At 39.9% G+C, this 15,384-nt stretch overlaps 1 protein-coding gene across 1 annotated transcript in view; it reads left to right on the forward strand.

Annotated features, from left to right (window-relative positions):
• Positions 1-300: 300 nt before the first annotated feature.
• TICRR (TOPBP1 interacting checkpoint and replication regulator) overlaps positions 301-15,384 on the forward strand; it is a gene marked incomplete at both ends in the record, with an annotated part of 48,546 nt that continues 33,462 nt past the window's right edge. Inside the window, 7 exons of the mRNA XM_082850982.1 lie at positions 301-963; positions 5,615-5,894; positions 6,949-7,187; positions 8,503-8,737; positions 9,643-9,772; positions 13,394-13,533; positions 14,369-14,587. Of these exons, the coding sequence (XP_082707108.1) occupies positions 301-963; positions 5,615-5,894; positions 6,949-7,187; positions 8,503-8,737; positions 9,643-9,772; positions 13,394-13,533; positions 14,369-14,587 (1,906 nt within the window). The remainder of the gene's footprint in view (positions 964-5,614; positions 5,895-6,948; positions 7,188-8,502; positions 8,738-9,642; positions 9,773-13,393; positions 13,534-14,368; positions 14,588-15,384) is intronic.

Here is a 15,384-nt window from a genome sequence, read left to right on the forward strand (position 1 = left end):
GGAACACAGCGTCCCGCCCACCGTCCCGCAGTCCACCAATCAAGCAGGGCTCTTCTCCATCATCCTTCCAATCAGAGCCAAGGATGAAAGTTGCTCACGTAACTTACGTAAGGCAAGCGACCAATGGGAGCTGACCTTGGGGGTTAGCTCCGCCAATGCCAGCAGCCCTTGGAGAGCGCGGGAGGCTTTCGACCAGAGTCTCTGAGAGAAGCAGAGAATGGCGCTGGTTCTTTGAAGCAAGGGTCTAGGAGAGAGCGGCGCCGGCCCCGGCTCTAACCCTGAGGCGGCTGCGCGGCCGACATGGCCTGCTGTCACAACGTAATGCTGCTGCTGGACACCGCGGGAGGCGCCGCTGGTGAGAGCCCAGTCCGGCGGGTCGCCCTGCGCCTCCTCACCTACCTGAGTTGCAGGTTCGGCCTGGCCAGGGTCCGCTGGGCCTTCAGGTTCTTTGACTCTCAGGGTGCGCGGAGCCGGCCTTCCCGCGTGTCTGACTTCCGCGAGCTGGGGGTCCGCTCCTGGGAGGACTTTGAGGAGGAGCTGGAGACGAGGCTCGGGGATGGCGCCCACGGCGCCCACCTGCCGGGCCCGGCGCCCAGGGCCACCCACACGCACAGTGCCCTTATGGAGACGCTGCTAGACTATCAGTGGGACCGGCCCGAGATCACATCGCCCACGAAGCCGATTCTGCGTAGCAGCGGGAGGAGACTGCTGGACGTGGAGGGCGAGGCCAAGGAGGCCCAGTCTGCGCTCGGCGGCTTTGTGAACGCCGTCTTCCTCCTAGCCCCCTGTCCGCATTCGCAGAGGGAGCTGCTGCAGTTCGTGTCCGGGTGCGAGGCCCAGGCCCAGCGCCTGCCGCCTACTCCTAAGCAGGTGATGGACAAGTTGCTGCCCAAGAGAGTCCAGGAAGTCATGATAACCCGAAAAATCACCTTGTACTGGGTGGATACCACCGAGTGGCCTAAGGTAAGATTACACAGCGAACTCAGATTTTAGTACGTGGTGCTGGGGCTGATGAACCAGAACTTGACAGCATCTGCAGAGCAGCCCGTGGACCCAGAATGAGACTAACATGACCAACAGGTGTCCCTTCAGAAGGAACGTTCTGGGGTCACAAAGAGGGACATTCATCACAACGGGATAGGTAGGTCCTCGGTACCTGAGTCAACGCGTTTGAGGTCCTTCACAATTTGGGCCCTATCTGTCTTCCCAGACTTAATCTTTCCTACACACGACCCTTATTCCATACTGTTGAAACAGTTTAATTGGCCAACAGGCCTTGACGGCTTGTTTTGTCTTAGCATTGAAACACCACTGCTCTCTCTTCTGTGCCAGTTTAAATCACACTCATTCTTTAGGGCCTTTGCCCACATGGCAACTACTCAATCAACTTCTGAATTTCCAAACACTTTTGTGGCACTTACCCTTTCTCCATTATATGTTCCAGTCGTGCAGTCCCTCACCTTCCATCTAGCCTAGAAATAACCTAAGAGGCAGGCACACACATCTCTGTATCTCCTGCAGATGTGTTGTTGCTTGTTATAGGTGTTCAGAAAATATTTGTTGACCAAATGAACAAATTCTTATGTACTTACAGTCCTAAATGGCTAATTTGGACTTTCGTTGAGGCAGTGGAGCTCCTGCTCCAGTGATAAGTATAAATTTCTACCTCCATCATTTTCTTTCCGTCACTTCACTTTGTCAATAAATAACTTCATTTGAGGAGCCACTACATTGAGTACCGACTACATTGTTTTAGCTGCTGGGGATGCGGTGGTCAGCAAAGTGGAGTTTACCTTCTGGGGGAAGATATATTAGACAGGTATGGTTAACAGATTAAACAGATAAACAAGTGATAGGATTTCAAATAATGCTCTCAAGGAAATAAAGCTGAGTAAGGGGCTGACGGTGGGGCAGAGGAAGTAGAAGCAGGAGACAGTTGTAAATAGGGTCGTAGTCAGGGAAGGCCTTTTTGAACAGAGAACTGAATGGTGAAGGAGGAGGATAGTGAAGGTTGGGCAAGAACTTTCCAGGCAAAGAGAAGAGCCAGTGTAAAGATTTGAGCTGGAAATGAGCCTAGTTTGTTTCAGAAACAAAAAGGCAAGGAATGCTGAAAACTAGTAGGCAAGGACAAGCACAGTAGGAGAGGAAGTTAGAAGGTAGCAGAGGCATATCTGTAGGGCCAAGGTAATAAATTCGGATTTTGTTCTAATAGTTGGGAAAGTGGCTTAACCAGGTGAAAGATGTGATTGCATCTGTTGGAAACATATGTCACTAAAGTAGGGGTGGGTTAAATTGCAAGGTTGCAAATGGGAAATGAGCAGATACTTAACACAAGTAGTGATATAGTGGGTTAAAATTTCCAAATTGCTTTCACATGCAAAGACCAAGGAAGACTTAGCAAATGCAATGTAAGGCAGCAGTGGCTGGTCAAAAGAAAAGGAAAAGGCAAAAGTGTTTAAGGGAATGGTAAACATTGATGGAGAAAATGGAATCCTAAAACTTAGTTTGTTTAAGGCAGCAAATCAGGTGTTGGACACAACACATAAGGGCTCGATTTGGGATAGTTGATATTAAATCACATCAAAGACTTTATGCTGGAATTGTATTTTATCAAATATTGGCTAGAAATAAGTCTTAGCAGATTGGGCTTGGAGATTCTTTTTCTCTTTTCTGAATGGCATTAAAATAAGTAGGTTGACAGGATCTTTTTAAAGATTCTTCCAGTTCGCACATCCCATCATCTGTGGAGATGGGTCTTCTCTGAGGCTTCTTACATCTGTTATGTTGTTTCCCATAAGAAAAAGCCCATCAGATAATCTTAAGCTTTTCTGGAATTTTTTTTCTGGTGTAGATCTGTCTTTTCCTGTTCAAAAGCCTCTGCCTAGCCGCACCGTGGAGGCAAAAGGGAGACTTAGGCTCTGTCCTTGGGGAGCTCTCACTATGAGGTAGAGAGAGAAGAGAAGAGAAATTCCAGGGTCTGCCATGTGGAGCTTACAGTCTGGGAAGTAAAACTGGGAGAAACAGACTCAGGGAGGAGGGAATCCAAGCACACATAACTCTTGCAAAGATATAGGATAGAAGGGAGCATAAGAGACCTCTCTCACATTTTCCACTTTATGCTAACCCTGATTTACTCAACAGATACCTGTTGTTGAACAAACTGCGAGGTATGCTGAGTACTGGGTGCACCATTAGTGAGCCAGACGGATGTGGTCCCTGCTGTCTTGGAGCTTATAGTCTTGTGGACGTTTATAAATCCCTAAATTTGAAACTACCACTAGGACTTGTCTGTTACTTAGCCCATAATGTACATAAAAAAGAAAAATGTAGCCATAATCTATATGCTGGTTGTGGGTTTTTTTTTTATCATGTTTCATATATTTTTAATCAAAGCTTATGTCCTTTTCAACTCCTTTTAAAGTTTTACTTTTCATTTGCCAAGCAGTTTTTTTTTTCCTGGCTGGTCCTCTGACTGAAATAATTTCAACAATTTTTTTGTTTCCCTTTGGCAGAAAATCCTAATCAGGATCTATGATAGTTGAACTGGCTTACCATTCTCCCCCTTGGCAGTGAGCACAGGTGTGGATATATGGGTGGTAACATCAAATACTAATTGATTAATCTATCACAGCATTTTCCAAACTGATAGGCATAACCAAAACAAAAGTTTGGCAGTACATTACTTATCTTCACTACATGTGATAGTTTCTGTTGTGCTCTGATATTTTCTTTCCTGGTTTTTTTCTTTAACACTGATCTTAAACCATTCAGTTGATTCATCATAGGGTCCATCCAAGTTCATCAGGATCACCATCCTCATTTTAAAAGCACTACCCAAGAGAGTCGTGGGTTCTTAGACTGGACTATCATTGCCTTGCTGTGAACTTGGGCACCCTTTGAACTTCAATATAATGGAAAGTTTGGAGAGGACCTAGAAGACCCTTCCAGTTCTAATTTTTCACATTCACATAGCAATTTGTGGTTCACAGTTGTCAACTCACCTGTGGAGTAGGCAAAGCAGCACGATCAATGTATTCTAGGGTAGGTGCGCCTTTATGTTCCCATAGTACCTGCATATTGTCATGGTACATTGTGATTCTGAGCTAAATATTTCGTGCTATTGCTTTTTTACTCACCCCACCCTTGACTTTAAGATCATGGAAGACAGGGACTATGTCTTGCTAGTTCATGGTATTATCATCCTGGGTCCTTGGACTCTTTAATCAATAGAAATTGATAAGAGGCCAGATGAGAAATTCAGGCAAGGCTTTACTGGGACTCGTGCTGCACAAGGGAGTAAGAACAAGAAACAGGGGCCCTTCCTACTCCCCAGAGAAGGGCAGGGGCCTGGTTCCTTAAATGGGGGTGTAGTAGGAGCAGATTGGTGGGCTGGGCAGGAGGCGTAGCTTAGGTGATTTGTGCACCCCCTTGGTACTGTGTGCAGGGATCATGCTCAGTACCCTGCTTTTGCTCTCAGCACCTCAGAAATGGCAGTTGATTTGTGGCCTTTTTGTATCCTATTGTTCATAATTGCCCTGACTGCATGCAGTTATTTTTAGTCCCTTATAGTTTCTTTGTATTCGTTTGTCCAGGTGCAAGCACTCCAATAAAGGGTCCCATGTCCCAGCCTATCTCAATGGCACATAAAGGTTGCTCAATAAAAGTTTGCTGAAAGAAGGTTGGATGAAGAGTCAGCTATGTGTGAAGGAGTGAGGAATGGCTTTTACAGAGACAGCAGGGTTTGAGCTAGGTAATGAAGTATAATAAGCATCCAGTTGGTGAAGATGGAAGGGGAATACACAGCAAACAGAACCAGCAAAAACATGGAAGCATTGTAAAATGTGGCATGTTCAGGAAACAGCAAATGGTTCGGTGTGCCTGGAAGGTAGGGATGGGTGAGGGAAGGATAATGTGTTTGGAAATATTGTTTAGAGCTGGGTTGTAAAGGGCTTTATGGCTATACTGTAGGGCAGTGGGAAGCCCTTCAGAGTTTTTACAGAAGTAGCATGATTGGATATGTAGTTTCGAAGAATACTTCTTAAAACAAAGGAAAGATTGGAGGCAGAGCACAGACTCTGTAAGCTTCAGTAAGAGTCCAGAGTTTAGTGAAAACACTGAAGATAGAACTGAGAAGACCTGTTTGGTCTCCACACAGACCCGTGGGTGTGGGCAGGGTGGGTGAGTCTCTGGTGATCACCCTCTAAGGGAGGTGCTCCTGCCTCTCTCCTGTGACACTTGGCCGCTGTTGTGTTGTGGAGGACATGATTTTTTTTTATTAATGTGTAATGACTGCATTCCTTCTAACGTTTTATGATTTATCCCTCGTGAGTTGCATCGCTTCTGTTCCTTGACAGAAGATAGAATTGAAGTGCTATTTTCACTAAATAGGTGCTTTCTTGAAGGCATATTATATAGCAGTTATTCAAGGCATATTATATAGCAGTTATGCAAGTAATGGGATGCTGGCCATTATTTGTGTTTGGTTCAACAAATACATTAATTGTGTAATTTGATCCTTTAATGTACATATCAACTTTACTTTCTCCTGATTTCCCTTAGCTTTATGAATGCCTAACTTACAATAACCCAAGATTCTTTGTAATTTTTATTTTAGTTGTGGGAATCTCCGGACCACCTTGGGTACTGGACAGTATGTGAACTGCTCCACCATGTAGGAGGCACTGTCTTGCCATTTGAAACTTTCAGCCAGGATTTTACTAAAGCTGGGGAAACACTGCTTGGTAGTGAAAGAAAGCTGTCAAGGGAACCTCACCTCTCTTCATGGATTTCAACTCTGCCAACTGATTCCACTTTAAACTGTTTGCTCTATAATTCTCCTGAGTATGAAGCCTCATTTCCACGGGTGGAAGGAACGTTATTTTTCCCTGTTGAAGGTAAGCAAATAATACTTGGGGCCGGGGGCGGGGGAGGAGTGGTGATGGGGTGGTTGGTCTGGGTTTCATTCATTTCTGCAAGTCAGGCCCATGAATTCTTTAGAATTTAGAATTTCCAGCAGCCTAGGCATTCCATTAACGCTTGTCATTGAAAGATATCTAAGCAAAATCAGAGATACCACAGGAAAGGACTGAAGTTTGGTACAACTGTAAGCGCATGTAAAAAGGACAAGTGAATGTTTTTAAAGAGTTTCCCAACTTTTTGCAAAGAAGGATAATATTGTTCAGGTGCCCAAGCAAATGGGTAGTAAGGTTTCACTGCTTCATAAAAGAGATTGATAAATTGAAGATCATAGAAAATCAGTGATTGACTCAGAGAAGAAATAACAAATTAGTCAATTGAAGCAAAAATGGTGCCTGGTACCAGGAAGAGCCAGCATGTTGGAATCTTCATAAATTTGCTTTATCATATGATTTGCTATATAGTGAATCTAATTTCTGAATCATTATGTAGTCACATAAATAATACCATATAGAGATATGTACATAAAACTATATTATACACTATGGACAATTTAAGGAAATTTCAAGAGTAGTTTTGAAACTTTTAGCCAGGATTTTACTAAAGCTGGGGAAACACTGCTTGGTAGTGAAAGAAAGATGTTAAGGGAACCTCATCTCTCTTCATGGAAAGCAGTTTTGTCTTACGTGGTCTTTAGAATTTAAACTCGTAAGATAGGATGCACTGTATTTTATGGATTTAAGAAGCAGTGGGTTTTGTGTGTGTTTGTACTGCTTGAATACTTATTTATAAGGCATAATTATTGAGAAGTTCTGAAATCAAGTCACACCATTGTAATTCCAGTCATATACAGCTTTTCCTATAAAACTGAATGAACTTAACTATGATAGCAGTAGAATGAGGGTTGAATGGTGAACTAAGTGACAATACTAGTACCTCGGCTGGCAATCTAATTTTTTTTTTCTTACTATTAAATCTCTTATTAGGAGCTACTTCTTATATTAGAATTTCAATATTCTTTATTTCTAACAGGCAAAGAGATTCAAGAAACATGGACAGTTACTCTAGAGCCCTTGGCCGTACATCAGAGACATTTTCAGAAACCAGTCAGAATTTTTCTAAAAGGCACAGTGACCCAGTGGTCCCTCCCAACAAGCTGCACTTTGGGCACTGATAGCTGGATGCTACAAAGTCCAGAGGATAACAAATCATCTCAAAGGATGTTATTTCAGCAGCTGGTAAACAGGCTGACTGCTGAAGAGTTACATCTGGTAGGTACCTTCCACGTGGCAAGTTATTCTAGTCTAATAACACACTGGTAAAGTGAAATAAGTGCATTTATGAAATGCCAAGGAGTGCCCTACATAATACAGTCTCAGTGAAACAGATGATATTTTTGCAAGTATTATAGCATCGTGACAATGCTCATTAGTGAAGAAACAGCTTATAAAAATTGCATGTACCTTGAATCCAATTAAACCAAATTATATTCACATAGGGAAGAGGTAGTGAGCCAAATGGAATGATTATATTAGGGCAGTGAAGTGATGGGTGGTTTCTCATTTTTTAAATGTTGCATTATGTATTTATTACTTTTATGTAATAAATATATTTCATTTTTAAAAAAAACTCTACATTGTAAAATTAGATATACTAGTGTCCAGTAGTTATACAAATTTAGTAATGTCTTCTGAAAAGGAATACATACATACCCAGATTTGATATAAATTTAGTAATGTCTTCTGAAAAGGAATACATACATACCCAGATTTGATATACAGGTGATGCTAATTTTTTAACTACCAGTAATTCCTTACCTTACTTTGCCTTTTGCTTTTGTAAGCTCAGAAAGCTTTTATCTTCTGGATTCCACTGTAAAACATTCCAGAGAAAAACTGGGTAGTCATTTGGACAGTTGTTGTTCTAAGAGTTGTGTGCTCTGACAGAGCACTGGAGTCAGGGCGTCAGGTGACCTGGATTAGATCACAGCTCTGCTGCCCACCATGTGATCTGAATAAATCCCCTTAAGTGGTAGAATTGATTCCTGGTTAAGAGCATGGGTTTCAAATTCATACACTCTTGGCTTCTGCCTCTTATTAACTGGGTGACAAACAGGTTGCTTATTCCTCAACCTCAATTCCTCCTCTATAAAATGGGGATAATAATCTTTTTTTTTTGCTGTGCCTCATGGCATGCAGGATCTTAGTTCCCCAACTAGGGATCGAACCCATGCTCCCCGCAGTGGAAGCACAGAGTCTTAACCACTGAACCATCAGGGAAGTTCTGATAATAATCATTTTTACTTCAGAGTGGTTATGAGAATCCATTGAGTTATAATAAGTACATAATAAGTGCTTAGTAAATATTCCTAATAACCTTAGGCTTTTCTTATCTGTAAATTGAGGGATTAGGATTAGATGATCAGTAAATTTAATGCTAGCACTAATATCCGTGAAGTCTGTCTTTTCCAGTTTTCTCTTTTATATTAATCATTGGGTGAAACTATCATTCTGTCTTTTACTAAACTACATGCCTTTTTAGACATATGTCAACAATATTCCCAACTAATTAGATCTTTTTATGTAGGTTACCAGTGTGGACCCTGGTGAAGGCTGGCCCCCCATCACTGGAGTTATTTCCCCCTTCTCTGCCAGTGCTACAATTCTCACTGTGTTCCACACCAAGGAGAGTGAATTTCAAAGACATTTTCTCCAAACAGTTGTGGCAGAGAGCCCCCAGGATTCAGCTTCCCTTTTTTCTGAGGTTGTGGATGGTGTATTGAATCAGATTCACAATTCACTTGAAGATCCTGCTACCTCAGGTAAGCTTCTGAAGCAATAACTACCATACTCTAGGTTAGTGGTTTACCATCTTTTCTAGCAACATAACTTTTTTTCAATGTGCTTTTAGTAGAGCCCAATATCTGTTATAAAACAGATAAAAGTAGGCTACAATATTTCTGGCAGTTTAAATCATTATTTATAGAAATCCTGAAGCAATTCTGAGGAGGCCAAAGGCTCTGTGAAACCATTTTGAAATCGAAGGTATTTTTTAATATGTTTAATAAAGACTGCATGTAAAACTGTTATGATTCTGTCTTCCACTTTTTGCACTGTTACTGATATGATACAAACCTTATTTATGCTAGATAGATATAATCAATTTGATAGTTCTTCCATTCACATTTACTCAATAGATTTATTGAGTGCCTGCTGTATGTCAGGCTCTGTTCCAGGGGCTGGGAGTACATTAGAGAAGAAAATAGACAAAGGTCTCTGTTGTTAAGAAACTTATCTAGTCAGGGGAGACAAGACAATAAATTAAATAAGGAAATTATATAGTATGTTTGAAAGTGTTAAGTGCTATAGTTATAAAGCAGAGAAAAAGGAATAGGAGGGTTGTAATTTTAAACAGGCCTTGTTAAAAAAGTGATATCTGAGCAAAGGCTTTGAAGGAAGTGATAGGGAGAGAACATTGTAGAAGCAACAGTAAGTGCCAAGGTTTGTGTGTCTGGTGTGTTTGAGGAACATTCAGGAAGCCTGTGTTTGCACATTTTTCATAGACAACATAGGCCTGTTGGAATTGGGGGTGCAGCTGAAGGAACATTGTTAATGATGTCCTTTAGAAGAATGCAGTCAGTCCAAGGGAGGAGCAAGTGCTTGGAATTCTCTGCTTTGCTTCTAATGCCTCTTTTCCTCTTCCATCTCTGCTTCTTTGTTTCTGTAGCTCCGCCTACTCCAGAATGGGCCCAGCAGGAGCTTGGCCGCACAGCTCCCTGGAATTCCTCTGTTGTGGAGAAGTGGTTTCCTTGCTCTAACTTTAGTGGTGCCAGTTCAAATTTGATGGAGTCATTTTGGTAAAACTTATTTTTTTCTCTGGGTATTGATTATTGAAGTCAGCTCTCAGTTATCTGCATGTGAGTTTGTTGTTGTTTTTAACAGACCACCCTTTCTGAGTACAGTCCAATAATATTAAAAACTAATTACAAATGGAGAATATTGTTTAATGGGTATAGAGTTTCAGGGTTTGTTTTTTTTTTTATTTTTGCGGTACATGGGCCTCTCACTGTTGGGGCCTCTCCCGTTGTGGCGCACAGGCTCCAGACGCACAGGCTCAGTGGCCATGGCTCACGGGCCTAGCCACTCCGCGGCATGTGGGATCTTCCTGGACCGGGGCACGAACCCGTGTCCCCTGCATTGGCAGGCGGACTCTCAACCACTGCGCCACCAGGGAGGCCCCTAGAGTTTCAGTTTTACAAGATGAATCCTGGAGATGGATGGAGATGATGGTATTATGAATATACTTAATACCACTGAACTATGTACTTAAGACTGATTAAGATGATAAATTATGCTGTGTATTTTATCAGAACTAAAAATTTAGAAAAAGTCAATTACGAAAACAAAATACACTCATAGATGTCAGAAAATATTTAGTATTAAATCTCAAAAAAGGAAAATAGCAAACTTGAATAATGCAGTTAAATTTATACTTAAAGGAAAATTTAAAGTATCTTTTGAAGAGAAAAATTAAAAACCAATTAGCTGAGACCGACACACTTAATACAAGAGAGTAAACCCAAAAATTAAAAAAAGAAGGCAATATTAAAAATAATAAATAGAAGTCAAGAGAAACAAAAGATGATTCTTTGAGAAGCCAAATAAAATAATCTATAGCAAGATTGAGCTACTTGTATGAGCAGTCATAAATAATATTGGAAATGTAAAAGATATGACAGAAACTCAAAATATTAAGAAGTAAAGTTGAGGTTTATTTTTTCCATAAAGATACCCAGTTGTTCCAACTCCATTTGTTAAGACAATCTTTTTCTCAATCACTGTGGCACCTTTGTCAAAATCAGTTGACTACCAACGTGCAGGTCTATTTCTGGAAAGAGTCTAGTCCAGAAATTATGTTAATACCACATTATCTTGAGTACTGAAATCAGGTAGTCTGTGTCCTCTCAACTTTGTTCTTTTTTTTTCTCAGAATTGCTTTGGCTATTTTGGACCCTTTGCATTTCCATGTAAATTTTAGAATCAGCCTGTTTCCACACACCCAAAAAAAGCCCGCTAGGATTTTTGATTGAGTGTGTATTGAGCTTATACGTCCATTTGGGAAGAATTGACATCTTATAATAATGAGTCTTCTGATTCATGGACATGGTACAGCTCCAAAAGACTAAGAGCATAACAGGTGCACCTTCCCATATGAGATAGCAAAATTTACCATAAAGCTGTAGTAAATAACATAGTGTGGTATTGGTGCAAGGATCAACAGATAGACCAGTGGAGTAGAAGCAGCAGGGAAAGAATAGACTATTCAGTAAATGGTGGTGTTGATGATTGGCTATCCAGAACAAAAAAGATTAAAAAAATTAGATTTCTACTTCACAGCATACATAATGATAAATTCCAAATAAACTGAAAAACCAAACATGAAAAGTAAACACTTTAAAATTGTAAGAAGGAGAAACACTAGAGAAGAAGATTAGGCTAAGGGTGGATTTCTCAAATAAGACCTAAAAAATTCAAAGCATGAAGGAACATATATGACTATAATGAATTTTAAAATGTTTATATGATGAAGACTAGTCATAGACTCGGGTAGCTGTAATCCATATAACCAGCAAAGCATTAGTATCCAAATTAGTACAGATCTCCTAAATATAAGAAATCCAATAGAAACTTGGGCAAAGAATGTGAACAAGCGGGGTTTCCCTGGTGGCACAGTGGTTAAGAATCCACCTGCCAATGCAGGGGACGCGGGTTCGATCCCTACATGCTGCAGAGCACCTAAGCCCATGTGCCATAACTGCTGAGCCTGCGCTCTAGAGCCCACGAGCCACAACTACTGAGCCCACACGCCACAACTACTGAAGCCCGTGCACGTAGAGCCCATGCTCTGCAACAAGAGAAGCCACCGCAATGAGAAGCCTGCGCACCGCAATGAAGAGTAGCCCCCGCTTGCCGCAACTAGAGGAAGCCCACGCTCAGCAACAAAGACTCAATGCAGCCAAAAATAAATAAATAAAATAAATTTTAAAAAAATTGTGAACAAGCAATTCATATGAAGAAATCCAACAGAGCAGTAATTTGGAAAGATACTCAGCGTAGGCAAGTGGAAATTAAAACCACAACATGGAAAAACCCACCAGATTCTATTTTATAACTATTAGATTGTGAAAAATTAGCATGTGGGGAAATGAGCACATTTTAGATGGTAGAAGTGTAAAATGGTTACAACCATTTTAGAGAACAATGTTCCTAGTAAAACAGAAACTTCACATACTCTGACACTCAGCAATTCTACTTCTAGGTATCTGCACTGAAGAAATTTTTGCACAAACACAAGGAGAGCTGTGCTAGAATATTCATTTCCAGTGGAAAGGACTAGCAGACTCTCAGCAGGGAAATGGATAAATAAATTACAGTATAGTTATACAATAGAATATTATACATAGATTAGTAAAACTGAATAAACCAGAGCAACACGTGAAAAATATGTTGAGTGCAAACAAAATTGCCAAAGGATGCTGTTGTATGATACCATTTTCATAAGATTTACAACATATGAAACAGCAGTTTGTTCGTTTTGTTACATATATATGTCTCTGTAAATAAGGTACACACGAATCTAGGAATACCTCTGGGAGGAAGGGATGGGAAGAAATTGGGTGAGGCTTTCTCTGTGTCCATGAATGCTTAATTTTATTAAAAAAAAAATCTGAAGCAGATACAGTAAATTAAGGGGGGGGAAAAAGCAACCCTCACTGCTCAAGGAAATACCAGCACACTTAGGAGAATTAGGCTGCTTCAGACCTGCTGCTGGTATGAACTAATTCAACTAATGGCACCATAACTTTCTCCTACTTTTAAGTCAGATGATATCAGATAATGGAAGATAATGAAATAGAAATAATACATTTTGAAAGTTGTGCTATTTTCATTATTTCCTTAGTGACTGATATTTAGCTGTAGGCGGGAAAGCAGTTAATAACTAATCATCTCCCCTGCCCTATTTCTTTCCCTGCTCTTCAATCCCAAATTAGTTTACTAGAGTGTGAAATAATTATTCAAAAGTTATTCTGATACTCACTACACTGTATTACATCATCTTGTACTTTAATGTATGGAAACTGGGTAAAAATTGTGGAAGCCCAGAAGTGAGTGAAATAGTTAGCATAATTAGACATGTACCCTAGGACATGAAGAATCTTATTAATAAAAGTCAATACTGTATGTATTAATACATTAATGGTTTTGTGAACAGGTAGCTTCTGCCCCTGAATTTGTACAAATCATAAATGAGAAGAGGGACATTTTCCCTCCTGAGAAAAAATACTTGTGAAGCCATCTTGTGGAGACATCTTTTGATTAGCTTTTAAAAGGATAATGAATATTGTTGTTGCTATTTTTAAAGCATTTTGGAAAATCAGAATTTCAACCTTGTACTAGACATCTTGACTTATTCACAGGTTACTACAGGCTGCGTCATCTAATAAGGAAGAGCCTTCCAAAACTGAAAGTGAATTGACACGTTGCCTCTCTGAGCTCTACCAGAGAAAGTCTCGTGAAGAATATACTGTGTCCAATCAAGAAGACAGCAAAAAGAAGCGTAAGCACATAGAAAGGCTGTTTCTTACAGTCTTTTTTGACACTGTGTGTTTTAAAAGATTGATATTCCTTAAAATGAAGTTGAACTGGTAACTGAATAAAGAAGGACAAGTTCTTATATTTCATATTTTAAAGTAATTATATTAGTACAGTAGTGATTTTAAAAATCTCCCACAATCCTACCTTCTTTTTTTCTACCTTCTTAATGAATTAAACCATTTTTGTTTTTAGTTATAACAGAAATTTAAATACAACTTTGTGTGCTGCTTATAATTACTTGTTTATCTACTACTTTGCTTTTTTAGTTACCTTATTGCTTAACAAAATTTGCAAATTTCTTATGTTGTTGAACATGTAGATTGTTTTCAGTTTTTACCATTATAAATAATACTATAGTGTACATCATGCATATGATTTACCTTTGAATGATTTCCTTAGTATAAGTTTCCATGAACAAGTTATTCATGGAAAAGGGAGCTCTGGATGCAGACTGCTTAATCGCCTTTCAAAAGAGTTTCATCACAACTCTGTGACTACTGGGTAACACCAAAATGAGTCAGTTCGGCATTTGTCTGTTATCTGTTTGGCATTAGATGTAAAAATCATCTAACCACCTTGAGATATTTAGTTCCTAAACTTCAGTTTAAAAAAGAGCTCTTTCTACCCTGTGTTGTAGGTAGAAAGAGATGCAAGAACTACCTAATTCAGATCATTCTGAATGGATATACTTCATTTCAATACTCCTTCACAGAATATTTCATCTGAATTAAAGTAGTTCTTGATTCCACAGAAGTAAAAGTTATTTTACTTTCCTTCCCACAATGTCGTTTTGGTAGGAGGTGTCCCTCGTACTCCAGTGAGGCAGAAGATGAATACCATGTGCCGTTCCTTAAAGATGCTGAATGTTGCAAGACTGAATGTAAAGGCTCAGAAGTTACATCCAGATGGCAGTCCAGACACAGCTGGGGAGAAAGGGATCCAAAAGATAGCCAATGGAAGAACAGCAGATAACTTGGGAAACAAAGGAAGAACACTAAGAAGTTCTAAACCTAAAGGTATTCCTCAGTTCCATTGCATTTTGGTATCTAAATTCATGTTTACTCTTCTGTACTCTCATATTTTTAAGTTTTAATCATATCCCTTGCTTAATGAACATTTATTGGCTATCTACTGTATGTCCACAAGTGTGTTATGGGGAGTACAGTAAATAAGATAATTTCCTCTCCTTAGATTTATGATCCAGCTACAAAGAATAATAATGAACATATATATATATATATATACACACATACATATACACAACGAATTGGTAAAATGAATACGTAAGAGAGCCAAGAGACTGTAACAGAAAATACTTGTTCGTTTTGGAAGTAAAGACATACTAGGAGTCAAGAAAGGGAAAGTCCAGTCTTGAGCAGAACAGGCTGAGAAGGCTTTTACGGAGCCAGTGGAGCCCAGGTTAGACTTTGAAGAATGAGCAGAGTTTAGAAGGCAGAAAGGTAAAAGAAGTGTGTGCTAGATGGAGGATTAGCATAAGCAAAGTCACAAAGAAGGGCTGTGTCTTGGCCCTTTAAGTGGTTAAAGAAGTTTTATACATTTGTGAATGAAGAGAAGGGAAAAGGTTCGTGAATAATCTAGGGTTAGATTATTGAGGTCTTTCAAAGTCAGGCAGAAGAATTTAGTCCAGTAGCTTTTATTTTCCTATTTGTTCTTTTTTCTTTAAAAATGGATTGAATTACAGTATGTTTCTCATTCTCAGGGTACATTCTTAGCTCACACTGACAGTGCCAGTACTGTGGGGTGATTGTGACAATAGCTTATGAACTTTGGGTGATAATTACCTGATGTCACC

This window comes from Leucopleurus acutus, assembly GCF_964270905.1.
Source record: "Leucopleurus acutus genome assembly, chromosome: 1".
Classification (NCBI taxonomy): domain Eukaryota; kingdom Metazoa; phylum Chordata; class Mammalia; order Artiodactyla; family Delphinidae; genus Leucopleurus; species Leucopleurus acutus.